Source organism: Portunus trituberculatus, chromosome 38 (genome assembly GCF_017591435.1).
Source record: "Portunus trituberculatus isolate SZX2019 chromosome 38, ASM1759143v1, whole genome shotgun sequence".
NCBI classification, from domain to species: Eukaryota; Metazoa; Arthropoda; class Malacostraca; order Decapoda; family Portunidae; genus Portunus; species Portunus trituberculatus.
This window is the reverse complement of record NC_059292.1, coordinates 16,942,797-16,969,431: the sequence shown is the minus strand read 5'-3', so window position 1 is coordinate 16,969,431 and position 26,635 is coordinate 16,942,797. Positions and strand designations below refer to the sequence as shown.

Below are 26,635 nucleotides of genomic sequence, written 5' to 3'. Positions count from 1 at the left end.
AGCTGTGGGTGGCCATGATTGTGTCCAGTTGGTCCGTGAGGAAGGAGAGTGGGGCGCCTTGTTGCCATTGGGGCGGTACAGAGGGCAGAGCAGCACAGCAGTCCTGTCAGCGAGGAGAAGGCGGAAAAATAGCATTTCCATCTCCTCAGGAACTGTGACGGGCAATAGCTGCAGCTGTAGACCTTCACGGTGGCACAAAGCTATACCACCGCCTTGCCCGGCTGTTCTGTCCCTCCGCACCCAGTGAGTATAGCCAGGTATCCTGTCGCATGTTGTGACGCAGCTGTCATTCAGGAACGTCTCGACGGCCACCACTATGTCAGCCTTGTTCTTGAGAGCTGCGTGGGTCAACTCGCCGACATTCGTTCTGAATCCACGTACATTTGACGACAGGATTCTGAGGCTACTGGGTGTCATGGTTGTCCTACTAGAAATATGTGTGTGGAGTGACGTCGTTCCGCGCTCCGTACTGCTGGGCTGGGTGTCCGTGATGGAGGGTGCAGCTTGTCGGGGAGTGGGCGCGGTATATCCAGGGAGCAACTGCCTTTCTGACAGGAGCGCCCTGATTAGTCTTTCTTGTCTTGCCTCAGCTGCACGGGAGTAACAGGAGTCAGCTACGTGGCCAGGACGGAGGCAGTAGTCGCAGCGAAGGCTCCTTCTTTCTTCTGCTTGCCTCTTCCTGCACGCGTCAGCGAGGTGGCCAGTGTGGCCACAGAAGTCACACAGGACAGCCTTACAGTGCCTTGTGGCGTGTCCTCGCTGGTGGCACCTGTCACAGTTTTGGTACCCCGTTGCCTTCTGTCTCCTCCTTTTCCCTTGTTGGGAGGAACTTCCGCGGCTCGCTCCTGCCCTCACGGGAGGGTGTGTATGTGGAGTGCTGATTTCCTGAAGGTGACGGGGGTTAGAGTGGGCAGGAGAGGAGAGGGTGCTGGTGGCTTGGTGGTGGCGGGGGTGGGGACGGGCAGGCGAAGTATGGGTGCTGGTGGCTTGATATTGGCGTGGGTGGGGGTGATCAGGTGAGGTGGGGCGGCTGCAGTGGTGGCTGGGGGTGAGGTACGCGGGAGCGCGGCAGAGGGGCTGGCCTAGCACTTACGTCGTCTGTTGTCACCTTTCTCAGCCGCTGGGGCCTTCCTGACCCCACCAGGTCTGCCAGTGGGGTGTGTGGAGCAAACTTCCTGCCAGTCAGAGTCTATCTTACTGGGCAGAGCGCTGGTGGCCTGTGTGGTGGGGTGGGAGGGAGTCTGCTGTTCTACAAGTGCGTGGGCGTCAACCGCATTGAGTGTTTCCACTAGGGCGGAGCGCTGTTGTAAGAGCCACTTGTTATGTCTCCGATACGCCTCTACAATGCTCTTGTAGGTGTAGAGTTCACCCCTCTGCCTCAGGATAATCTCCACCAGGGCTTCGGGAGAGTTTGATAGGAGTTCCTCGCGTACTGCAATGTCCTCTTCCGCTGCAGCCAGAGACTGATGGGGTGCGGGAGGGCGAGGGCTGCCTGGGAGTCAGGGACGGTGTGTGTGGTGGGTTCTGGCGTGTCAGGCACGTGTGTGACTGGGTTCTGGATACCACAGGCCAGCCTCAGCTCCTCAGTCCTTAGGCCGTCTCTGTGGTAGTCCGTGCAGGCCTGGTTGGGGCAGTCAGTCTGGCTGCAGGCCGTCACCTCCTTTAATCTGGTGGAGTAACTGCAGACACAGCAATATCTCGCACCAGGGAAGCCAGTCAGTCCAGCCCAGGCTATTTTGGGATGGGGCGAGGTGGTCCCTGGGAGGTGGGAAGGGTCAATGGTCTACCCTGAGAGAGGTAGGTCGAAAGAATTCTCTTGGGAATTCTCGGTCGCCAAGAGGGTGCGGTGGAGAGAGTGAGGTCAACACAGGTGAGCAGCCACTATACGGCGTGGCTAGCAACAACAAAAACACTTCACTTCACTTCACTTCACTGCACTGCACTGCACTGCATTAGTCACTCACTGTCCGCCACTTGTTATAGTGTCACTGTACACAGAGCTCTGCACTACTCACAAAGCACGTAGTAAACACTAACAGCAGGAGCACTTCCACGAACGAGCAGAACAGGCTGGGTACGCAGAGCTCACGGGAACACGTCCGACCTCTATGGCTGACCTGACCTCTCTCTCTCTCTCTCTCTCTCTCTCTCTCTCTCTCTCTCTCTCTCTCTCTCTCTCTCTCTTACCTCTCTCTCTCTCTCTCTCTCTCTCTCTCTCTCTCTCTCTCTCTCTCTCTCTCTCTCTCTCTCTCTCTCTCTCTCTCTCTCTCTCTCTCTCTCTCTCTCTCTCTCTCTCTCTCTCTCTCTCTCTCTCTCTCTCTCTCTCTCTCTCTCTCTCTCTCTCTCTCTCTCTCTCTCTCTCTCTCTCTCTCTCTCTCTCTCTCTCTCTCTCTCTCTCTCTCTCTCTCTCTCTCTCTCTCTCTCTCTCTCTCTCTCTCTCTCTCTCTCTCTCTCTCTCTCTCTCTCTCTCTCTCTCTCTCTCTCTCTCTCTCTCTCTCTCTCTCTCTCTCTCTCTCTCTCTCTCTCTCTCTCTCTCTCTCTCTCTCTCTCTCTCTCTCTCTCTCTCTCTCTCTCTCTCTCTCTCTCTCTCTCTCTCTCTCTCTCTCTCTCTCTCTCTCTCTCTCTCTCTCTCTCTCTCTCTCTCTCTCTCTCTCTCTCTCTCTCTCTCTCTCTCTCTCTCTCTCTCTCTCTCTCTCTCTCTCTCTCTCTCTCTCTCTCTCTCTCTCTCTCTCTCTCTCTCTCTCTCTCTCTCTCTCTCTCTCTCTCTCTCTCTCTCTCTCTCTCTCTCTCTCTCTTTCTTATTTAAACATTATCTTACACATATATCCATCATATTATTTTACAATATATCAGGTACAGATAGAGATTTAGACATAAAGCTCCTTGTGTTGGCAAGGAACTATTCTAAACGTCTTTTTCACGTTAGTATATTGTTTTGACACCTCACATCACTGCACTTCACTTCACAGCACTAGTCAGGCAGGGAGAGCGCTTCTCCAGACATTGGCGGCCACTTTTGTCTGCTGAGTTGATATAGTCCCGCTACCTCAGCAGGCGTGGCCACCGTGAAATGATTCCACAGGCGCGCTGACCCGGCTCTGAATGTTTGTTGGTGTTGTGTGGAGCGGGAGAGAGGCACCAGTACCTGCTGGTCACCATCCGCTGCTTGCCTCGTATTTCTCCTGAGTGGGTGTGGCGGTAGGCTGAGGTGGGAGAGGTGAGGTGTATGCAGCACTTGAGCTTTGTGGCACACCGTCAAGGTTGCTACGTCCCTCCGGTGCTGCAGTGACGTGATACTTGTCACGCTCTCCTCGTCTTCCTCCAATAGACGAAGAGCATGCCTCTGTATCGCGTCGAGCCGGCTGGTGTGGGTATGGGCGCTGGATATCCATGTCAAGGCACCGTACTCCATACAGGGACGGATTTGTGCCCTGTAGAGAGTGAGGATGCCTTGAGAGTCCAGACTGCCAGCTACCCTGCGCAGGGCTGACACACGCTGAGAGGTCTGGCGGGCTACAAATGTGATGTGGGTGTCGTAGTGCAGCTCACGATCCATGGTGACTCCCAGGATCTTGATGTGTTCCTGGAGAGGCAGCTGCTCGCCCTCAAACTGTAGTTGTCCTTCCATGGCCTGAGAGGCAGCAGGGGATCGTGAGATGACCATGGCGTGTGTCTTGTCCGGCGCGAAGGTGACTTGCCACACCTTCCCCCACTCTTCTGCTGCCTTCAGGTGGCGGTTGATGTTGGCCACAGCGCACTGGCTGTCCTGGCAGCAGTAGGAGAGGGAGATTGTGCAGTCGTTGGCGTAAGCCTAGACTGCAGGAAACTGGCGCAGGAGATCGTCTATATAAACATTCCACAGGACTGGGCCAAGCACTGAGCCCTGTGGAACTGACGCTCCTATATTGGTGGGTGATGAGGTCCGCCCATTGACGACGGCTCGAAGCGTCCTTCCTTGGAGGTAATCCTCGAGTAGCTTCAGGAGACCGCCATTGATGCCCTTGGCTTGGAGTTTAGTCAGAAGACCCGCATGCCACACTCGGTCATAAGCCCCCGCGATATCAAGGGCCACTACGAGCGTGTCCAGGCCTTCGTCAAGGGTGTCCTGCCATTCCTGGGAGAGTAGGAGAAGGAGGTCGGAAGTAGAGAGAAGCTGGTGTTCATCCAGGTGCTGTCATATGACGGCTGCCACCAGTTTCTCGAACACCCTACCCATCACAGACAGCAGGGAGATGGGTCGGTAGTGCCTTGGGTCAGACTTGGACCCTTTTTTAATGCACAGGGACCACATATGCCTATTTCCAGGATGCTGGCCACTTTTTCTGTACCAGGCAGGCAGAAAAAATGGCAGCAAGAGGCACTGACAGTTCCTGGCACATTGTTTCAGCACCGGGGCTGATTCCGTCTGGGCCCGTGGCTTTCCCTGCGTCCAGTTGCGCGAGATGCTTTTTCCACCAGCTCCGTGGTGATGGATACTGAGGTGATGGTGTGCGCTGTCTCCCAGGGTAGCACTGGAGGAGGGTGTGTGAAGCTCTCAACTTGCATTTTTTCTGCAAATGATTTTGCCAGGAGTGCAGCCTTGTCATCACTGCTTGAGGCAGTGGTTCCATCCTGCCTGGTGAAGGGGGGCACACACTCCTGCCGCATCACACCCTGCCTCTCCTTGACCAGTGTCCACCACGTCTTATCTCCAACTCCTGGGCCTGTGAGCTTTCTCCTGAGGTCTTGCTCCCAGTGTTTACTCACCCACTTGGAGGTGTCATTCATTCTCTTACAAGCAACTCGGTGCATGGCGAGGTTGTGTTGTGACGGGCGCTGCTTGTATCTCCTCCATGCTGCATACTTGGCTTCGGCAGCTATCTTACAGTGGAAGCCAAACCATTGGGAGTTTGTGGCCTTGGCGAGGTATGTGCGGTGAGGGACGTGGCGGTCCTGTAGTGTGGCCAGGATTGAGGTGAGAGCTTGAGCCATCTCCTCCACGTCTCCCGTGAGCACCGTCTGCCAGTCTGTGGCTGTCAGTGCGCCCCTCATGTCACGCCAGCTAGCTTGCTTCCATAGCCTGATGGTTCGAGGTGCAGCTTTTTCCCTCGCCACATGTAGCTGGATCTTCGTCAGTACGTCGTGGTGGTCTGAACTACCCACTTTATCCAGCTGCTGACACAATATTCTTTCTTCTGGGAGGTCTGATAATACTGGGTCGAGCAGGCCTCCTCTTTCGTGGGTCTGGAATGTGACGTGGTTGGTGAGGCCAGACACTGTCACTAAGTTGTTGTAAGCTTGCTGCTCGAGATGGAAATTTAGATCTCCCACGATGAGGACGTTCTTGCAACCGTGGCGTTGGAGCAAGTTGTCCATCTCCTCCGCCAGGAAGTCAAGCGAGAATCGGCCTTGCCTGGGGGGGGGCGATATAGTACACAGAGCAGCAAGCCACTGTTGTTAGTCAGCACTATTCGGAAGAAAAGTGCTTCCATTTGCTGAGGAAGGTCTACTGACAGTTCCTGGGTCTGGAGGCCATTTTTAAAACAAACAGCCACACCTTCACCTGTCCTGCCGATACGATCCTTCCTTACCCACTTCGTGTAGCCTTTTATTTTGCCAAATGACGGCTCCACAGTGTCACTCATCCACGTTTCGCTCACCGCCACAATATCGGCTTTTTGTGGTTGTACAAAGTTGTGGGAGAGATCAGCAATGTTGCTACGAAGCCCTCTCACGTTGGCAGAGACAACTGTAAGGAGAGGGGAGTGGCCGATGTTTCTTGGTGCTGGCGGGTTGCTGTTACGGCGAGGAGTGCTGTTAGTATTCGCTCTCCCAAGGGGCCGAGGTCCATCCCCGCTGGGACCTCAGCTGCTCCTCCCATTGCCTGTGTTGCCATCCGGAGTCACCACGAAAGGGTGCTGGGGGTTGGGGGTGTGGGGCGTACCTATTCCTCCTCCCTTCAGCTAAGACCATTCTCAGGATGGCTTCCTGTCTGGCATCTGCTATCCGTGAGAAGCATTCTTCCCTCGAGTGTCCTGGGCGCAGGCAGTACTCACAGCCTCTTCGGCCCCGGGGAGGAGGGGGGTGGCGAGGCCTAGGTAGGGGGGCATTTTGGGCAGCAGGTGGGGTCATTCTCGCTTCTCTACCCGTGTGGCTCTTTTTTGCTTGTCTCTTCCTTCCACCTGAATTATTAGTGGGATTTCTTGCTGCAGCCTGGTTGTTGTGTTGAGCGGGAGGCGTAGATGGCGAGGCAGTAGTCGAGGTGGAGCTTGTGGCGGTGGGGAGTGCACCGTTGTTAGCAGGATTTGGGGTGAGGGAGGTGGTGGGGATGGTGGAGGTGGCCAGAGACAGCACACCATCTTCGTGGCTTATAGCCTGGGTGTCCAATCCTCCCAATTTTTTGGTGTGCTACCATTTTGACAAAGTTACACTTCTTCCTCTACGCAGAGGTAGTAAGAGTTTAAAGTGTATGGGAGGGGGGAGAGAGAGAGAGAGAGAGAGAGAGACTAACTGCCCAGGAGGGGGAGACTGGGGGTGGGGTTATGGTTCCCTTGGGAATTCCAGCCAGGTGGCCTGGATGTGGCATCAGGTGAGATAGGTCACGGGCGGGTAGGCTCACACACGTGCACTCACACTCACTACGAGACACTTGTCACTAAATTATCTAAGTTTCTATTGCACTGTAGCATCTCTCTCTTATCTGCACTTCACACTGTACTGCACAAACAGAGCTACTTCACTGAAACACTTCCTTAAGGGCGTTCACTGTAGTTCACCCACACAAAATACACCATAAGCAGGAGCATCACGCACACGTCCGTCCCCTACATCTCTCTCTCTCTCTCTCTCTCTCTCTCTCTCTCTCTCTCTCTCTCTCTCTCTCTCTCTCTCTCTCTCTCTCTCTCTCTCTCTCTCTCTCTCTCTCTCTCTCTCTCTCTCTCTCTCTCTCTCTCTCTCTCTCTCTCTCTCTCTCTCTCTCTCTCTCTCTCTCTCTCTCTCTCTCTCTCTCTCTCTCTCTCTCTCTCTCTCTCTCTCTCTCTCTCTCTCTCTCTCTCTCTCTCTCTCTCTCTCTCTCTCTCTCTCTCTCTCTCTCTCTCTCTCTCTCTCTCTCTCTCTCTCTCTCTCTCTCTCTCTCTCTCTCTCTCTCTCTCTCTTTTTTTTTTTTTTTTTTTTTTTTTAACAGGTAGTTATGTATGTTACATGGGACAGTTTAGTATGCCTACGCTAAAGCTCATCCTTGCCGTAAGTGAGCTATCTTAAAGCTACTGCCTTTACATTTACATTGTATACAAATTGTAATGTAGTAATAACTAAACTTAATTATAATAGATAATATTAGATGAATACTTAAAAATACTATGTATATCCTAGGTGAAGCATTATGTACAAAATTGACATTAAGGAGGGTGCAGACACAGCCATCTATGGGCTGCTACCTTAATTTGCTGTGTGGACAGGCCCCTCACATCCACATCAGTAGTGAGCGCGTTCCACCACACCACTGCTGCTGATGTAAAGGCACGCTGGTGAGTAAAGCTGTGGGACCTCGGGACTTCCAGGAGAAGATCATTAGCCAACACCATCCTCGTGCCAACCTCGTGTCTCCTCCAGGTGGCTCCCAAGTCCGTTAGATGGGAAACGCGCTGCACTTGTGCCTTGTGTAGCACGGTCAAGGCGGCAACTCTCCTGCTACAGCTGCTCTTGCTGTTGCTGCTGCTCTTGTTGAGGCTGTCTGTGCTGCTGCCGCCTCCACCAATGTGGATGGTGTTGTTGGTGGTGTGTAGCGCCGCTAATCAAGCGCTCTGCCCAACGCTGTACTTTATTTGGCAGGCTGGCAGCGGGCACTTGACATCCAGGTAAGAGGGGCGTATTCCATGATAGGCCTTACCTGGGCTTTGTAGAGTGTGAGGAGGCCGTCAGCATGGAGGAGGTGTTTCATCCGGCACAGTAGATTCACCTTAGAGGAGGCGCTCCGTGCTACTTTCTCCAGGTGATGGTCGAACTGCAGCCTGGAATCCACCTCCACCCCAAGGATTTCAATGGTGTCTGGCCCGAGACGCAACTGGTCTGCTTCTCCCTGTGAGCGGGTGATCACCATGGGCTGGGTTTTCTCAGGGGCAAACTTGACTTGCCACATTTCTCCCCAAGCCAGGATGTCCTGTAGCTGCCTATTGACTGCCTGCACCACATTCTGGGCTTCTCCCCTCTCGTAAGCCCAGGAGAGGGTGCAATCATCTGTATAAGCAGCCACTTCAGAAGAACTCTGCAGTAGATTGTTGAAATAGATGTTCCATAGTATTGGACCAAGTACTGAATCTTGGGATACAGATGCCTCCATTGAAAAGGAGGACGAGGTGCTGCCGTTCACCAGTACGTGGAGGCTTCATCCCGTTAGGTAGCTGGTGAACAGTTGTAGCAGGTCCCGGTGATGCCCAGCTGCTGGAGTTTAGTAGTCAGCGCATGGTGCCACACAGAGTCAAAAGCACCAGCAATGTCTAAGGCGATCACCAGGGAGGGACGTCCGGCATCAAGGGCATCATGCCAGGATTTGGAGAGCAAGAGGAGGAGAGTAGAGGTTGAACAGCCTTTTCTAAATCCAAATTGCTTCGGAGACAGAAGGTGGTTCTCAAGGTATTTATTGAGCTGCTCACCAATTATCCTCTCAAAGATTTTGCTCACCACTGAGAGGAAGGAGATGGGTTGGTAATTTCCTGGCTCTGCTCTTGACCTCTTCTTGTGCACTGGTGTAATTCTCACCTCCTTCCAAAGTGATGGCCACACCCCGGTCTGCAGGCACTGCCGGAAGATGAGTGCGAGGGGGGGTTGTTAGTTAAGTCGCACAGTTTTTAAGTATATGTGGACTTAATCCGTCAGGGCCTGGTACCTTCCTGGTGTTCACTCCTCTCAGGAGTCTTCCTACGTCATCTTCAGTAATGACAACATTCTGAAGGGATGAGGTGCCAAGATGGGGTAGGGCAGGTGGCTGCCTGTTGGGGTCACCAGTTGTCAATTTCCGGCTGAACTCTGCGGCAAGGAGATCAGCCTTTTCACGACTGGTGACAGCCAGGTCTCCATTAGGTTTAGTAAGGGCTGGAATTTGCACTTGATGGGAGATGCCTTGTCTCTCCTTCACCAGGTTCCACCATTGCTTAGCATCAACCTGGTTAGAGGAGAGTTTTTTCTTGATATCCGTCTCCCATCTGGCCTTGGCCCACTTCACTGTGTTTATCATTACCTTGCACGCTCTTCTTTGCCAGGCTTTATTGACCTGCATGGGATGTCGCTTGTAGTGTTGCCATGCTCTATATTTATTGTCAGCTGCGACTCTACATTGGTAGCCAAACCATTGTTGGTCCTTAGGATTTGTTGTGTACACCCTGTGTGGCACAAATTGTTGTTGTAGGGAGAGAAGGACGGTGGTAAAGGCGTTGGTATCATGGTGTGGGTCGCCAGTTAGTACGGTGTATCAGTCAGTCGCTGACAGAGACCGCTTCATAGCCTCCCAGTCGGCACACTCCCGTAGCCAAATGACTCACTGTTGTTCCTCCTCTCTAGCAGCGGAGAGATTGATGGAGGACAGCACTGCGTAGTGATCAGAGCTACCCACACGGTCTAGTGGGCGGCACATCATACAAGCCTCTGGCAGGTCAGAGAGCACAGGATCCAGGGAGCCTCCACGTTGGTGTGTTGGAAAGTTGACATGGTTGTGGAGTCCCTGCTACAGTGAGGTCTGTGAAGGCTCTCGTCACCAAGTGTTGGTTTAGGTCCCCTACAATAACTACAGTTATGGGCAGCCATGTCATCGAGGTGCTCAGAGAGGTAGTTTAGGGGAGCGTTTTCTTGTCACTGTGGTCTATATGCTGCACACAATAGCAGACCGCTCTCATCTGCGAGGATGACACGGAGAAAGATGATCTCCATAACAGCGGGGATGTCAACTGGCAAAACGTGAACCTGCATCTCGTCGCGGTGACACACAGCTATACCACCTCCCTGCCTTCCTTGTCGGTCTTGCCTCACCCATGGCGAGTATCCAGGAATTTTGTCGCATATTGTGATGCAGCTTTCATCAAGGAAGGTCTCTACAGCCACTACTACATCCACCCGATGTCTGAGGATGAATGTGTGTGTTAGTTCTCCCACGTTTGTCCTGAATCCCCTCACATTAGCTGAGAGGACCGTGATGCTGCTGGTGTCCATGTTACCTTATCAGGCAGCTATTTGTGGGGGGTGAAGGGGCTGGACCCAGGGCGGGAATGTAGGAGGCTGCTGCAGGACTGGCTGGTGGTGTGGAGGTGGGAGGGTGACGCTCCGATAAGACGGTGCGGAGAAGTCGCTCTTGCCTGGCTTCTGCGGCTTTGGTGAAACACTGCTCTTCAGTGTGGCCACGACGTAAGCAATAGGTACACTCTAGTCTCCTGTTTACCTCTGCTTGGCATTTTCTGCAATGATCAGCTGTGTGTCCTCTCGAGCCACAAAAATCACAAACCTCCACTGAGCAGTGGTTTGATGTATCTCTCTCTCTCTCTCTCTCTCTCTCTCTCTCTCTCTCTCTCTCTCTCTCTCTCTCTCTCTCTTATTTAAACAATAATAATATTACATATAGGAGTAGCATTGATTAAGCTGAAGTTACTGTTGTTGCCAGGAACTATCTTGAAGCTTTAGAAATAAAAACAATGAGTGATGATAGTAGTGATAGTATTGGTGATGACAGGGATAACAGTAACAACAACTCCAGTAATGGTGATGGTGATAATGATAATAACAATGACTATATTATGCCCATGTGTGTGCATTGGGTGGATATATTTAAGATGGGTGTGGTCACCTTCATCTGCTGTGTGGGCAGAGGTCTTATTTCCACCACAGCAGAGGTCGTTCCACCACACAGCAGAGGCGCTGTGCACTTTGTCCAGCTGGTTGAGATGGCAACGGGCACTGGACATCCATGTGAACAGCGCATATTCCATGCTGGGCCTGACCTGAGCCTTGTACAGGGTCAGGAGACCCTCTGTGTCAAGAAGGTACCACAGATGACTCAATAAAGACACTTTCTGCATCGCTTTTCAAGCTACATTCTTGAGGTGACAGTTGATAAGCAGCCGTGAGTTCACCTTCTCGCCAAGGACATTGATGCTGTCTTGAAGTGGGATGGTGCTGTCTCTCATCATCAGCCTCCCACGCAGCTTGCATGTGTCCCTGTGAGAGCGTGATATCATCATGGCCTGAGTCTTGTCGGGGACAAACTTTATTCGCCACTGGTCACCCCAGGCCATGACGTCATGCAGCAGTGCATTGACAGACTGTACCACGGCCTGTGCCTCCTCCCTCTCATAGGTCCATGAGAGGGTACAGTCATCTACATACGCACTAGCTGAGGGGATGCTCTGCAGGCAGTTGAAATTAATGTTCCATAATATGGGTTCCAGGACTGACCCTTGTGGAACAGAAGCCTCCACAGGAAAGCTGGCTGATGAATGGTCGTTCACCACAATACGGAGACTCTTGCCCATCAGGTACATGGTGAATAGATGAAGCAGGTGCCTAGAAATGCCAAACTGCTCAAGCTTGGCTGTCATCCCCCTGTGCCACAGTGTCAAAGGCACCAGCTATATCTAGGGCAATGACAAGTGAGGGCCAGCCAGCAGTCAGAGCATTGTGCCAGGACTGTGACAGAAGGAGGAGCAGGTCGGAGGGGCAGCATCCTTTCCTAAAGCCAAGCTGCCTCGGCGACTGAAGGTGGTGCTCGTCCAGGAATCTCATCAACTGTTCACCGATGATTCTGTCAAATGTTTAACTGACCATTGAGAGGAGAGAGATGAGGTTGGTAGGTTTTAGGCTGCAACCATTCCCTTTTTATGTACAAGGGTGACCCTTACCTCCTTCTATGGAGACAGTCACACCCTGGATACTAGGCACTGGCGGAAGATGTTTACAGCGGGCGTGATGAGCTCATCCACGCGGTTTTTTAGAAGATAAGGACTGATGCTGTGAGGACCTGGAGCCCTCATGATATTAACGCCCTTCAGGTGCCCTCTGACAGCGTCATGTGAAATCACCACAGTTTCCATACTTGTGGCAACAAGATGCGGAAGAGGGGGTGGCTGCCTGTCAGGTTCTGGTGTCATCTTTTCACTGAACATGTGGGCAAGGATGTCAGCATTTTCCTGGCTCATGACAGCCAGGTCCCCACTAGGCTTTGTGAGAGCTGGCAAGCGTTTGTTGGAGGTGATGCCTTGGTTCTCCTTCATTAAACTCCACCAATGCTTCAGGTCCAGCTGGATGGAAAACAGCATCCTCTTGTTGTTCTCCTCCCATCTTGTTTTTGCTCATTTCGATGTTCATGTCATGGCTTTACATGCAACTCAGTGCAAAGCTTTGTTCCTCTGGCTTGGGGTGCCTTTTGTACTGCTGCCACTTGCTTTACTTTTGCTCAGCAGCGATCTGGCAACAATACCCAAACTAAGGCTGGTCCTTAGGGCTCATTGTATAGGATTTGTGTGGTACATGGCACTGCTGTAGGTCGAGGACGACGGTGGTTAAGGTGCAGACATCATGGTGCAGCTCACTGATGAACACTGAGTCTCACAGGTACTCACTCAGGGCAAGTCTTGCAGCATCCCAGTCAGGGCGGTCCCAGAGCCAGATGGTCCTGTGATGCTCCTCCTCACATGCTGAGGCGCGGATAAAAGTGGAGAGAATGGCGAGGTGGTCAGAGGTACCCACAAAGTACAGTGGGTGGCACTGTGCACTGTCACCTAGCAAGTCCATCAGCATAGGGTCAAAGGAGCCTCCACACTGGTGTATAGGGAAGTTTACATGGTTACGTAGTCCCTGCACCACTACCAGCTCTGTAAAAGCCCTGATGACAAGATGCTGGTTGAGGTCTCCTACTATGGCAACATTCTGACAGTTGTGGGCCGCCATGATGCCATCCAGGTGATTAATGAGGTAGGTTAGCAGGCTCACTCCCCTGCGACTGAGGTCGGTACATGACACACAACAGTAGGGCATTCCTATCCTCAAGGGTGGCTGGCTGGTAGTGCTCAGACAGTAAGGCTTGGAAGAGGCACTCTTGCCGTTCTTCACTCACATTTGTAGCAGCAACTCTCCTTGTGTGCTCGTCGTAGACAGTAGGAACACTCAAGCCTCCTGGATTCCTCAGTCTAGCGTGTTCAACCCTGATCAATGTGATGTTCTCTGCAGGATAAATAATCACAGATGACAACTGGGGAATGACCTGTATGCATGTCTCCTGTTATTATTGTGTTTGGTGGTGAAGTTTTTCCGTGTGTCTGCTTTGTGGGTAGCTGAGTCAGTAGTGATGGAAGCATTAATGATAGCCTGGCAATGGGAAGAAGGGTTGATGCAGCCAGTAGCAGCAGCAGCAGCAGTAGTAGTGATGGTGGTGGTAGGTCAGAAGTGCTGGGTCAGTGGCAGTGGTTGGCAGGTGTGAGTGAGGTTAGAGGTGTTAAGTCGAGGTGAGGTTTCATTGGTCACCTTTTGGGTTGCCTGACTCCCACCAGCCTGAATGCAAGGCACACACTTCCTGCCAGTCACTGTTTATCTTGCTAGGCAGGACACTGCAGGCTTGAGTAGAAGAGACTAGAGAAGGGGCAACTTGTTGCACCTTTGAGAGACAGTCATTAGCATTGAATGCTTCCACTAATGTTGCCCTTTGCTGTTGTACCCTAGTGCTGTGATGCTTGTAGGCATCAACAGTGCTCTTGAGGGAGAAGATCTCGTTTCTCTGCCTCAAGATAATATCTACCAGGGCTTCAAGAGGGTTAAAGGCAGCAGGAGAACAAAGCAAGGGAGTGGTGGAGAGAGCACAGTGGGCGAGGAGGGATAGCAGGCAGGATTGGTCAGATCACACCACACTCTCTAGATACCATGATGCTTGCCTATAACAACTCCAGCAGTTCCTCCCTGATGACAGCATCCTTGTTGTCAGGTGATGGTTGCTGGGTAGGAAGGTCAGGTGATGTGGGGCAGGTGTGTCAGGCTGAGTGGGTGAAGAATCGTCCTCAGTGGTCAGCTCCTCGGGGGTCACATGGATGATGGGGTGTGGAATGCCTTGCACTAGCCTCAGCTCCACTGTTTCCAAGCAACAGAAAGGACCTTCGCTGTGACACCCTTTGCAGGCCTGGTTCAGGCAGCCTTCCTGGCTACACGTGGTGGTTTGTTCGAACCTCGTGGAGAAGCTACTTACACAACAGTATGTGGCTGTTGGAAAGCCTCACACCTTCCTGCCTAAAATAATTTTCTGGTGAAGAGAGGCAGCTTGTTAGTTGTCGACCACAGCCATGTGGCAAGGCAGCAGGAAGACAAAAGCAAGGGAATGGTAGAGAGAGCACAGTGGGCAAGGGGGGATAGCAGGCAGGATGGTAGCCTGGCAGGTCAGTCATGTCACACCACACTCTCTAGGTGCTGTGATGATTGCCTATAACAACTCAACAGCAGTAACTCATCACTGTTTAATACACTAACACTGTTTATGTGCAGACATATGTAGGGGAGATACACTACAGATTCAGGGATTTCAAGGTCACTCCATTAACTAGTTAATGTGCTCATCGGTTAGTAGGGTCACTACACTGAGGTCACTGTTCACTCTCACATTATTACTATTTTGTTGAAATATGTCACTGTTGGGGGCACTTGTGATCACTGTAGGAGTACACAACTTTACTTCTTAGAACTGCAGAGTGTGTTGAGATATGTCTTTCCTTGACTGTGACCTCTCTCTCTCTCTCTCTCTCTCTCTCTCTCTCTCTCTCTCTCTCTCTCTCTCTCTCTCTCTCTCTCTCTCTCTCTCTCTCTCTCTCTCTCTCTCTCTCTCTCTCTCTCTCTCTCTTTGTTTTTATGCTGGAGGGAAACCAGCCAAGGGCAACAAAATATTAAAAAAAGGCCCACTTGAAGTGCTGGTTCCCTTAAAGAGTGGTACAGAATTAGCCAGAATTAAAGAAGAAATGTCTTGAAACTTCCCTCTTAAAAGAAGTCAAGTCGTAGGAAGATGGAAATGCAGAAGTAGGAAGGGAGTTCTTGAGTTTACCAGAGAAAGGTATGAATGATTGGAAGAGTTGGACAAAATAGAGTGAGAGGAAGAAGAAAGCCTTGTGCAGCAAGGCCGCAGGAGGAGGGGACACATGCAGTTAGCATGAAAATAGCAATAAGAGATAGAAAGAGATGCAGCATTTCGGCAGTGAGAAAGGGGCTGAAGACAGTCAGTCAGAGGAGGGGAATTGATGAGACAAGTAGCTTTTGCTGCCTGGCTGCATGTTTAATACCCAGCAGTTCACTTCAGTGTTAGGATGCTGATTTTTTAGTAGGTATGTATTAGAAGTTGCTGCCTAGCATAGAGGTAGTTGACCTATCTATAAGTTATACAATAAAAATAAATATTCTTGGTAGAAATCAGTTTTCAACCTGTATTAACTCCTTTCCAGTGGCAGGTCAGATGAGTGTACTACCAAATTAAAAATCGTCTATATATATACTCTACCAACTTTCATCCATACATCTATATAGTTTCCCAGCAAATAGATACTCCAGCTTGACATCTATATATAGATTCTGCTGCAAAACTGATCAAATAATTTAATCTATATATAAAGACTCTGCCTCAAAACTGAACAAACAAATCTATATATGTGTTACTTGTGTTTGATTGGTGATAATGTATGTCAATATATTGGTATGAATGTTTGGAGTTATTTACATCCAGGACTTGTAACCTTGATGTAATTTGCTTTGACTTCGTCATATTTTTCACATACGTACTTGTTTTGTACCTATTCATTTTTAGACAATGTTGTTGGCATGTGGTACAGTTCTTTCTCCTTGACATGATAGACTAATAATAAAAGTAAGTGGAAAAAATGCAAAAATTTCCAGTATTAGCTTATGTGCTTACCACATCCACCATCAACAAAGCACAAGTGATGACAGGTCTTAAGACCTCATGTTGACTAGTATTTGGGTATTTGAGATGCCAAATAATTATTTACTTTATGAATTTTGTTACTCTAACTGTCTATATATAGACCACACTACAACTTAGTGCAGTAAAATAAGAACTAGCACCTATATATATAGGCAATCTGACAAAAAGTCCCGTTTTCTAAACGTCTATATATAGATCCTCTGCCGAGAAGGGGTTAATAATCAAACCATAGAGAGGGAGATATGACAGAATAGTTTAAATATGCATATGAGCTCCTGAAAGTGGTAACAGTGTTCAAGAGATTTAAGATCCAGTTATTGGAAAGTAGGCATTAGATTGTTATCTTTGTCATGAGCATAGTGAATGATAAAAGTAATGTAAATGTATATTGAAAATTTTCTAAGAGTAGTGAATGAAAAAGAATGAGTCATGGAATGGCAGAGGATATAAAAGGCAGCAAAATTGGATTTTGGTATCAAACAAGAAAGAATTAATGATGAAAATTTATAAACCAATCAGGATAGATGTTTAAAAAGTTTAGTTCCTGAAATGGGATGAAATGTAGGATTAATGCATTGAAATACGATTGGAATTATTTTGTTATGGTCATTCTGTAATTGATATTCCATGGACTACTTATCAGATTAGATCATTCAGATCTAAATTTGTAGTCAGTCTTTTATTTTATAGAATGAAAAATATTTACAATACTTTTAAAAATATCTTTTACAAAGGAAAAGCGATTCACTTTATTGATGATGAATATGAGTGGTCATGTTATGAATGGTGATGTATTACCTAATGATCCACACTATCTCTTAACCCTACTCTTTAGAACACTGCACCAGTGCCCAACCCTCATGGTGACCCATCCTGCCCAGAGCCACTTATGACCATTGAACCCAAAGTGGCTGACATCCTCTATGGCCGACCAACGTAAGTCTTCCTAAAAGAGAAATAGATTGCAATGTTGTAGTTATTGATATAAGGATCATTGTTTATACTGATTTATAATGATTTTTTTCTTAATGTGTAATAGGTATGTGAAGAAAATAATTGAAGATGCCAACACATCAGAAGATACAGTGAAGCTGCTGAAGTTTTGCTGCTGGGAAAATCCTCTTTTTTCTTCTGCTGTCCTCTCAGAACTTTTATGGCAGATTGCCTATTCATACACATACGAGCTGCGACCGTACCTTGACCTGCTTCTCCACATGCTGCTCTTGGAGGATTCATGGCAAAACCATAGAATTCATAATGCACTCAAGGGTAGGTATAAGAGCTGCTGCTGGGGGTCTGTGGTAGGTCATTTATCATTGTAAAAGATGTACACAGGCATACCCTAATGTATGTCCCACAACATATGTCATGTTCTGAGGTGTGTATAGGATAAATTTATTCATTCCCACTGGCACAAGTTTTTTGCTCTCTCCAGGTTTCCCAAAATTCTCAAAATGAACAAAAAACCTATTTTTACTCATTTCAGACTGCCAATTATATACACTAATGTCTAAACTGGTCTTTTGACCATAATTACTACTCAGTTAATAATGCATAAAATTATATTAGAAAACACTCAACTTATTTCAATTTTTTAATCACTAGTGTATAAAACCTTCACAAATAGAAAGCCAAAATGTATTAGGTATTTCAAGACGATAGAGAGCATATTGCTGAGTAGGACATTGTGGGTAACAGCACATGATTTGACTACAGTTGACAGCTAAGTGTCATAGTAGGTCAACACCTCAATCACAAATCAGGAATGGTTGCAAATATATATATATATATATATATATATATATATATATATATATATATATATATATATATATATATATATATATATATATTTATTTATATAGGGGGTATGCCTGTAGTAATTTTTTATCCTATTTTTCATTTTAAAATCTTTTATTTTTAATTTATCACACAAGTATTCACAAATATTACAGTAAACCCTCAATATAGGAAACTTTTTTTTTCACAGAAAATTTCATTTAGCAATCTACCTTAAGCTTTTGAACACTTATTTTATTTTTGAGGACTAACTGTTTGCAATTTTTTTTTTTTTTTTTTTTTTTTTTTTTCAAAAATTATTGAACACTTCCTTTATTGTGCAAGCATGCAAAATATTTTCAGACCAAAGGCAAGTTGGCTGGTGAACAGTGAGACACTTATTTTAAAAAGATGTTGCTTTTTTTTTTTTCTCTCCCTGCAGTGGTTATGACTATAGTCTGTCCGTTTTGATTATCTCAGAGCAAACCGTGTGTTTAGTTGGCAACCCTGCCTCACCTCTGCTCTCGCTCAACCCCGCTGAGACGCAGATTCATTAACAAACATTTATATTTATTCACTTTACTCAGTAACGACACAAGTTACACGTTACTGAGTAAAGTGAATAAATATAAATGTTTGTTAATGAATCTGCGTCTCAGCGGGGCTGAGCGAAAGCAGAGGTGAGGCACGGCTGCCAACTGAACACACAGTTTGCTCTGAGATAATCAAAACGGACAGACTATAGTTACTGATTGGCTGTTGTGTGCCTCCTTTCAGGTAGCTTCCAATCAGGAGTTAGCTATGTGAGGGTGTGGCTAGTGAGTTAGCTGTGTATAAAATCACTACAGAGGGTATTGCTTGTTGCAGTATTTTTTTCCCTGCAGTGATCATGACTAACTACCGATTGGCTGTTGCCTGCCTCCTCTCAGGTAGCATCCAATCAGGAGTTAGCTTTGTGAGGGTGTAGTTAGCAAGTTAGCTGTGCTGTGTGTAAAATCACTACAGACAGTGTTACTAGCTTCCACAGGATAAAATATCGCATTACCTTTTGAAAATGCTACACAGTCTGCTTGTCACATCAATTTGTCAACTCATCTGTATAGTAATAAAAAGGACCAATAAGAAATCAATTAGACTATAGCGATACTAAGGAAGAGAGAGAGAGAGGGTGAGTGTATTTACCTAGTTGTATTGTACAGGGTTCAAGCAGGGCTCATAGTATGCTGTCTACAGATCTCCATTTGTCTCATTTTCTTTAAAGCTATGCACATTATGTGCTGTAACAACTTCATCACTCAATGCATTCCATTTTTCCACCGTTTCATGTGGAAAACTGTATTTTCCAATATCCTTCACACACTGCCTCTTCCTGATCTTTGCTTGTCCTCTTGTCCTTCCAGCTTCATCTGCCACCAGCACCAGGTCTTGCTTGTCTATCTTTTCAATGCCATTAACTACTTTATACTTTGTTATTAGGTCTCATCTTTCTCTTCTATCTTGTAAGGTTGGCAGTCCCACTTCCCTCAGCCTTTCTTCATATGTTAGGTCCTTTATTTCTGGCTCATTCTTTGTAGCTATCCTCTAAATCCGTTCTGATTTTGTTATATCCTTTTTCAACCTTTGCAACCACACCACTGCTGCATATTCCAACTGTGGACATATCATACTCGTAATGGTTTTTTTTCATCACATCCTTGTCCAGGTAGTGAAATGCCACTCTAATATTAGTCAACAATTTATATGTTGTTCCAAATATTTTACTTGTTTTTTTAGGGGGCTCAGCATTTCTTGTATAACCACTCCCAGATCTTTTTTCTTCTTTAGTCTTCATTATTTATTCCTCTCCTATCAAATAGTTCCATACTGGTTTACTCTTTCATTCATTGTTTACATATACCTGGGAACATAATGGGGGCTAACACAGATCCCTGCAGCACCCCACTTGATACTTTACTCCAGGATGAGTATGTATCCCCTGCTCAGTTCTCATCTCTCTGTCTATCAAGTAATCCCTTATCCAATCTAATATTATTCCTCTTTGTCCTCCTATGTTCTTCAATTTCTAAAGTAATTTGTTATGAAGGACCCTATTAAAAGCTTTTTTTATGTCCAGGTACACAGTGTTCACCCATCCATTTCTGCTCTCCAGTCCTTCCAATACTCTTGAATAGAAACTTGATAAATTTGACACACATGACATTCCTGTCCTGAACCAAAATTGTCTGTTTGATATAACTTGTTTTTCTTCCAAATATTTAACCCATTTTCTTTGATAACAATTTCACATATTTTGCCCACAACACTTGTAAGTGACACCGGTCTGTAATTTAATGGCTCAGTTGACTTTCCTCCTTTGAATATAGGGATTATGTTAGGTCTTCTATTCCAGTGGTACTCTCCCTTCCTTTAATGAGACTGTAACCATTTCCCAAACTGGTTCTAACAACTGATCTTTACATTCCTTTAGTGCCTAGACGACACACTATCTGGTCCCATCGCTTTTCTGACATCCAAATTGTCTGGTAGTTTTCAAATTTCTTCTTTGTGCACTATGATTTTTTGCAAGCCTTGACAGTGCAATGTCCTATTTGGTTTTGTAAAATCCTCTTCTTTAGTAAAAACAGTCTTGAAACTCTCATTCATTATTTCACTCATTTCCTCTGCTATTTTGGTATGTCTTCCCTCCTTTAACTATTTTTTTCTATTGCTTCATTTTTTTTCACCTTACCATTTATATACTTATAAAAAAAGCTTGGGTTTATTACAACTATTTTGCATCACATCTTTCTCAAGTTTCTTTCTTCCTCTCTCCTTACTCTAATATATTGATTTCTTGCATCCTTATACTGGTGTCTGTTGTTTTCATATCTTTGCTTTTTGAGTTTCTTCCAAACTTTATCTTTTTCCTTTTTAGCTTCTTCACATCTGTCATGGTAACAAGTTTGTATACTCTACTTTATAGATAGGTACATATTTTATCAATCCTTCGTTATATTTCTCTAGGAATATTTCATATTTTCCCTGTACTGTCCTTCCATTCATAATGTTCCTCCAATCATTTCACCAAAAAATTGTTTATTTTTTCAAAATTTGCTTTTACTTAATTTATTTATTTATTTATTTTATTTTTTTTTTATTTATTTTTTTTTTTTTTTTTTATTTTATTTTATTATTATTATTATTATTATTTTTTTTTTTTTTTTTTTTTTTCTCCTCTCTATCTTATCATGTTCCTGCATTTCCAATACTAGTGTTACATGGTCACTTCTTCCTATCAGACTAAGGTACTCTGTGCTGGAAGGGGGCTCTGGCTTCTTTGTGAATACTAGGTCAAGCAATGATAGTTCTTCTCTGAACCGTGTTGATTCTTCCACCCACTGATCCAGTGTATTCACAATAGTTAACTTTAACAACTCCTCACTCCATGATCCAGCATTACCCATTACTTCCATCTCTATCCAGTTTACTCTTTTAAAGTTAAAGTCTCTACTCACAGTATTTTTCCATCTCCTCTCATCATATTATTCAACCACTTAATTACCTCCCCTAGGATTTCTTATGTTCTGCTCTTCATTTACTTGTCTTGGTGGCACATACATGACTATGATTCTCCATTTTTTCCCTTCTGTCTTGATTGTTACTCCCATAACTTCTGCCGTGCCATCCCTATAGAACACTTCTTCTATACATGTATTATCTCAAACTATTATTAGCACTCCTCCTCCCTCTTTTCCCTTTCTGTCACTTCTCCAACTTTTATATCCCTGCACCTTAAAGTTAACATGGACCTCCTCCTATAGTTTTATTTCTACTTTGCACATCACATCCAGTTCTTTTTCTTTCAAGTAGTCTCTAACCTCCCACACACTGTACAGCAACCCATCTATATTTTCTATAAGTCACTCTTAATTTCTTTACTCTTCCAGTATCTCCTCTTTTTCCCAAAGATACCACTTCAGTCTCATATCTAGAACTCTCCAGTAGAATTTCATCTTTTTAAATTCCATCCTTTTCTCATTTTTTTCTTAGCTGAATTTTTTAGAACACTCTCCTTTTCTCTCTCTTCCGGGTTCATATCTCTTTTTATCCATATATCTTTAAATTCAGTATCTTCAGCTAATTTTCCTGTTCTTACCATTATTTCCTCTGCTGCCACTTGAGATCTCATACGCACTTTCAGTGGTCTCTTTCCCCCTTCACTAAACTTACCCAATCTGGTCACTTCCTCCACCTCTTGTTCTAATCCCTCTGTGCTGTCCTGAACAAATTTTATAACTCTTAGCCAGCTCTCTGTCTTACATACTTGTTAGTGGTTTTTTTTTTTTTTTTTTTTTTTTTTTCAGCTCAAAAACTAGGATACATTCCCTCTTGTCCACTGTGTCCCTCACCAAATCTTCCTTCTTAATCACTTGTATTACTGTGTATTTTGTCTTTTCTTGAATCTGTCTCTTGACTACCTCAGAAAATTTGACTTTTTCTTCTTCCTGATCTATCTTCTAGATATTCTTTAATTCCTCCAATATTATTTCACCCATTCCACTTTCTACTTTGCCTGCCCCATCTTGAATTTTCTCTTATAGGTTTTTAAATGATTCCTCATAGTTGATACATGAAGCCATTAATAAACCATTTTGTTTCTTTTCAGTGTTCAAAGACTTTGACACTCAGTTCAATCCCTTGTACTGTCAGGTTCATGTTTCCTTCACCCTCACATATAATCACTCTTCCTTCAGCTACTATTTTTTCCTCACACTTTGGCACCAGATGAGAAGCCAACACTGTTATCTAGCAGCCAGTATCTACAAGGGGTCTCACTTTGCTCTTCCCCATCATCACCTCAATTACAGGCATGGAGTCTGGCAGCATCTTTAGTTTTCCAGAGGATTAGATTTTGGTGCAGTTGCTCTCCTTATCCCATTTCCCTGTTCACAGTGAATAACATATCAGGCATGGCTTAGGCTCTCTACACTCTGGCCATATGAAGACTGCTACTTCTCAAGCATTGAACCTTAAAATCCCACACTCCTCTCCTGTTGCTACTCTTCTCACTTATTGGGTCTTGTCTTCATGTCACTGTGCTCAGTCCTTTGGTTGCAATTGCCAACACTTTCTACATAGCCTAACACCAGCTTTCTGGCTTTAGTAGTCAAGTCACTTACACTCGCAGTATCAATGTCTGTCACTTGCTTCTGTTCCATTGATACGCAGTCATCAAAACCAGTTATGAATGCTAACTTTACAGTCAACTCCAATCCTATTCCTTCCCATCCAGTCAGTCCTGCCAACCTCCTTATTTCATTAGGAAAAACATCTACTTGCTCTCCTTTCCACCTCAATTTTTTTAGCTTTCCATATGCTTCAAACTTTCTTTACGCAAAGGCTTCCTTCAACCTGCTTTATATTTCTTCTATCTTTGTCTAGCCTTTCTCATTCATCTTTGAGTATTGCATCACCTTCTCATATCCTTAATATTCACAAGATTCATCACCAATTTGACCTTCAGCTAGGCCACCACATCATTTTTACCATCATAGTATCTCATGATGTCACTGCTTAATTTCAATGTGCCAGACATGGTGATCAAAAGTCTACATAGCTTGTGATTAAGTAGTGCAAATGAAAAATAAATAAATAAAAGACAACACCAGCACCACTTGTAGCCGTCTAAAACCACTACACAAGGTGGTAACAGGTAGCATATAGTAACGGTAAGGCACGGAGACTAGTGGTGTGCCAGAGTTGAAGTTTTATCTCTCAAGGCCACCTCAGAAACAGGGACAGATTCAAAACCAACTTGCTGGTGTTAATAACATATATTTGAAAAATACTTCACCACAAAGCAGCTACATTGTGCCCACAGCATACACATGGTACTCCCTACACTGCATACACAGCGCCACACAGTCTATGGCAGCCCATTGACCCTGTCAGTATCTCCTCAGAGTCGGGTCAAATTGACCTCTGCCAGCCAGATACCTTAGCTAACCCTAGCACAAGACTGTAGGTACTAGGTTAAGTCCCACGGGAACCCTTTGAACTAACACAACATGTGTTACCCTTTTGAACACACTTAACAAGGTATTATGGTTCCATATATATACAGACTCATCCTAAGTATGGACAGATGTTGCTGTATTACTGTTCCTGATAAGAGAGTTGATATAGGCACAGTAGACAGGGAAGAACATACTTGTAGCTGGTATTGAGGTCTAAGCTAGTAATGGTGGAGATGCCCACATCCATCCTCCTCTATGGGAAGGGAACAACCTGCCACCTAGCATCCTACACAAAACTCAGATGAGCACAGTTTGAACATGAATCCTAGTGGGGTTAAAAATACTTCATGGAGCATTTCATACAGTTTGAATTGTTACACACTGACCAGATACAAGAAAAAAAAATCAAGTAAACCATGGCCCAAAAAACTGTTCAATCACACCATCTGCTTCCATTACCAGAAAAATTATCATCCAGCCCACAGTTGAACAGAGCCATACCCTATTTTGTTTCCCATAGCTAACTGACTGATCTACCAAAAACCACTCGCTACTTATCTTTTGCAGCATTGCTAACTCTCCAACTTTTCTGAACCATTAGTTAATGATAGTTTAATCATTCACTCATTATATCTTTACACTACAGTTGATTTTTTGGTTAATGGATTTAAGGTTAGCGAAGTTTTATTAACAGTGCCTACCTGTGTGAGTACCTAAAGATTCAGTACTGACTTAGTCATTCACAATGTGTATCAATGATATGACAGAAAGGCTCAACAGCTATATGAATTTGTGGATGATGTTAAATTTATGAAAATAAAAAGGAAATAGAAGATAGGAGAGCTTTTTATAGCAAGGTTTGAACCAAATTGGAAAATTAATGTGGATGGGAAACAAATTTAATACAGGTGATCCTCACTATACAAAAGGGTTAGGTTCCTGAAAACCTTTTCATATAGCAAAAATTAGTATATTGAAGAACTAAAGCAATGCAAAAAGAGGGGTTACATTCCCAGACATAAGATTTTTCAGTCTAAACAGTACCATATTCAGCCTATTAAAGTACAAAAAGAAATAATAAATATGGTAACATGCATAGAGGCTATGAAAAGGCACTTGTATATACACTGTTTACTTTATTCCTAAGATATAGAAGTTGATAGCCCTTGCATGGAAGGAGTGGGTGGTGTGGTGACTTTGGAAAGGCTGTGAAGAAGCTAGTTATGGGTGGCGAGGAACCTTAAACATTTTTCTAATATGAGTGGTTAAGTATTTCTGGTGAGTTGTCTTGTACCATAACCCACAGGCTCTACCATATGTATTTGTTTTTATCAAGCATAATTTTAAGTGAACAGTAATCCCACATTAGTTTTCTCATGTCTGCATGATTCACAGACAATAGGCTACCAGATTGTTCCCTTTACCCTCACAAATTAAGTATTAATACTACAATAAAGATAATACATAGTACAGTACAGTACCTACAGTAAGTAATTGACACTGAAATTATGAAAAATGTGGATTGTAGGCATACTGGCAGAGTGGAAATTCGTATAGTGAGTCTTTGTATTGCGAGGATCACCTGTACAAGGAAGTAGTATAGTTTATAAGAATTTGGGAAGAATAAAAATGATCATCTAGTGTTTACAACTTGTAAAAATACTATAATGGAAGAGAATAAAAATAAGAAATTGGATAATAGTAGCAGACTCGCTGACTACCATATAAACTTTTTTTTTTTTTTTTTTTTTGAAACAATGGATCTACCAAGAAATATGATAATTGCATTTGTATACTTGGATGAAGGAATGAAGAAACTAATTGTAATGATTGATTCAAAATTAGAATATGTAACTGTGGTATAGTCACCAACTTTAAAGAAGCATATCAGGAAACTGGAGAGGATACAAAGAGCAGTAGTAAAGATGATCCCTGCCTTAAGTGATGAGACATGTGAAAAGAGAATAGAAAAACTAAATCTTCTTTCTTGGAGTAAAAAATGGAGAAAATAGAATCACTAGCAATATATGGACAAATGGAAGGCCTGGAAAAGTTAGACAGCAATGAGATTGTGGTATGGAATAAGAAACACTAGAGGACATGGAAAAACAAAAATGTGTAGATAAGACATCAAAAAGAAAGGTTTTTCAATAAAGAGTAGTTGATACGTGGAATTATCTAAACATAATTTCAATGTCTTGTTAGATCATAATAGATATATAGGTGGAACAGTATGAACATAGCTACTTTCCTACATAATATATAATCACACACACACACACACACATATGAAAAATTTGAATTGTACACATCCCTTGCTTTACATTTAAATGAGGATGGTAGTGTTTTATATAATGTAAGACAAAAACATCTGTTATTAACTGCATTTAATATACAGTGGAAACGTAACACTCAAACTTTATTCACTCCAAGTATCAAAAAGTTTTACTACCAATACCTATAGATCAGATAATTCATTCTAACCTTAGCCAAACCTTAAGATTACAAAAATTTCAATGTAATTCTTTTTCATAATCTTCATTTGTACTTACCGTAAATGAAGACTGGTGATGGATAACATAGAAGAGGACGGGAGAAGGGTGGGGAGGAGGAGGGAGATTATTCATCAGAGGACGAGTCACCATCCATGAAAATATCTGTTAACTCGTCTCCTGGTGTGATTCCTGTGAACTCACTAGTGGAGGGCTGTGGCTCACTAACACTTGCACTCTCACTATCTTATTTTTTACCACTATTAAGCCTCTGTAGTGTCATTGCAAGTTTCTAAATGAAAAACTACAGACAACATAGGAGATTGTTGTTTTTATGACTGCAGCTAAGGATGTGCACCCAGTATTTTAGCTTCAGTATTACCAGTATCAGAATGTTTGAGTATCAGATATTTTTCTGAGTACCAAGTCAAACTTTTGTGTTT

At 44.9% G+C, this 26,635-nt stretch overlaps 1 protein-coding gene across 1 annotated transcript in view; it reads left to right on the top strand.

Moving 5' to 3' along the window:
* Positions 1-26,635, top strand: part of LOC123514879 — a 573,117-nt gene that overhangs the window by 468,988 nt on the left and 77,494 nt on the right. Inside the window, exons 66-89 of the mRNA XM_045273138.1 lie at positions 3-243; positions 591-1,016; positions 1,118-1,281; positions 1,398-1,540; positions 1,708-1,870; positions 2,854-2,921; positions 3,261-3,371; positions 3,731-3,805; positions 3,977-4,122; positions 4,570-4,905; positions 5,723-5,919; positions 6,210-6,382; positions 7,591-7,835; positions 7,988-8,188; positions 8,276-8,349; positions 8,854-8,909; positions 9,116-9,313; positions 9,856-10,104; positions 10,794-11,003; positions 11,317-11,495; positions 12,009-12,207; positions 12,811-12,930; positions 16,761-16,861; positions 16,965-17,194. Coding sequence (XP_045129073.1) covers positions 3-243; positions 591-1,016; positions 1,118-1,281; positions 1,398-1,540; positions 1,708-1,870; positions 2,854-2,921; positions 3,261-3,371; positions 3,731-3,805; positions 3,977-4,122; positions 4,570-4,905; positions 5,723-5,919; positions 6,210-6,382; positions 7,591-7,835; positions 7,988-8,188; positions 8,276-8,349; positions 8,854-8,909; positions 9,116-9,313; positions 9,856-10,104; positions 10,794-11,003; positions 11,317-11,495; positions 12,009-12,207; positions 12,811-12,930; positions 16,761-16,861; positions 16,965-17,194 — 4,305 coding nt within the window. The remainder of the gene's footprint in view (positions 1-2; positions 244-590; positions 1,017-1,117; positions 1,282-1,397; positions 1,541-1,707; positions 1,871-2,853; positions 2,922-3,260; positions 3,372-3,730; positions 3,806-3,976; positions 4,123-4,569; positions 4,906-5,722; positions 5,920-6,209; positions 6,383-7,590; positions 7,836-7,987; positions 8,189-8,275; positions 8,350-8,853; positions 8,910-9,115; positions 9,314-9,855; positions 10,105-10,793; positions 11,004-11,316; positions 11,496-12,008; positions 12,208-12,810; positions 12,931-16,760; positions 16,862-16,964; positions 17,195-26,635) is intronic.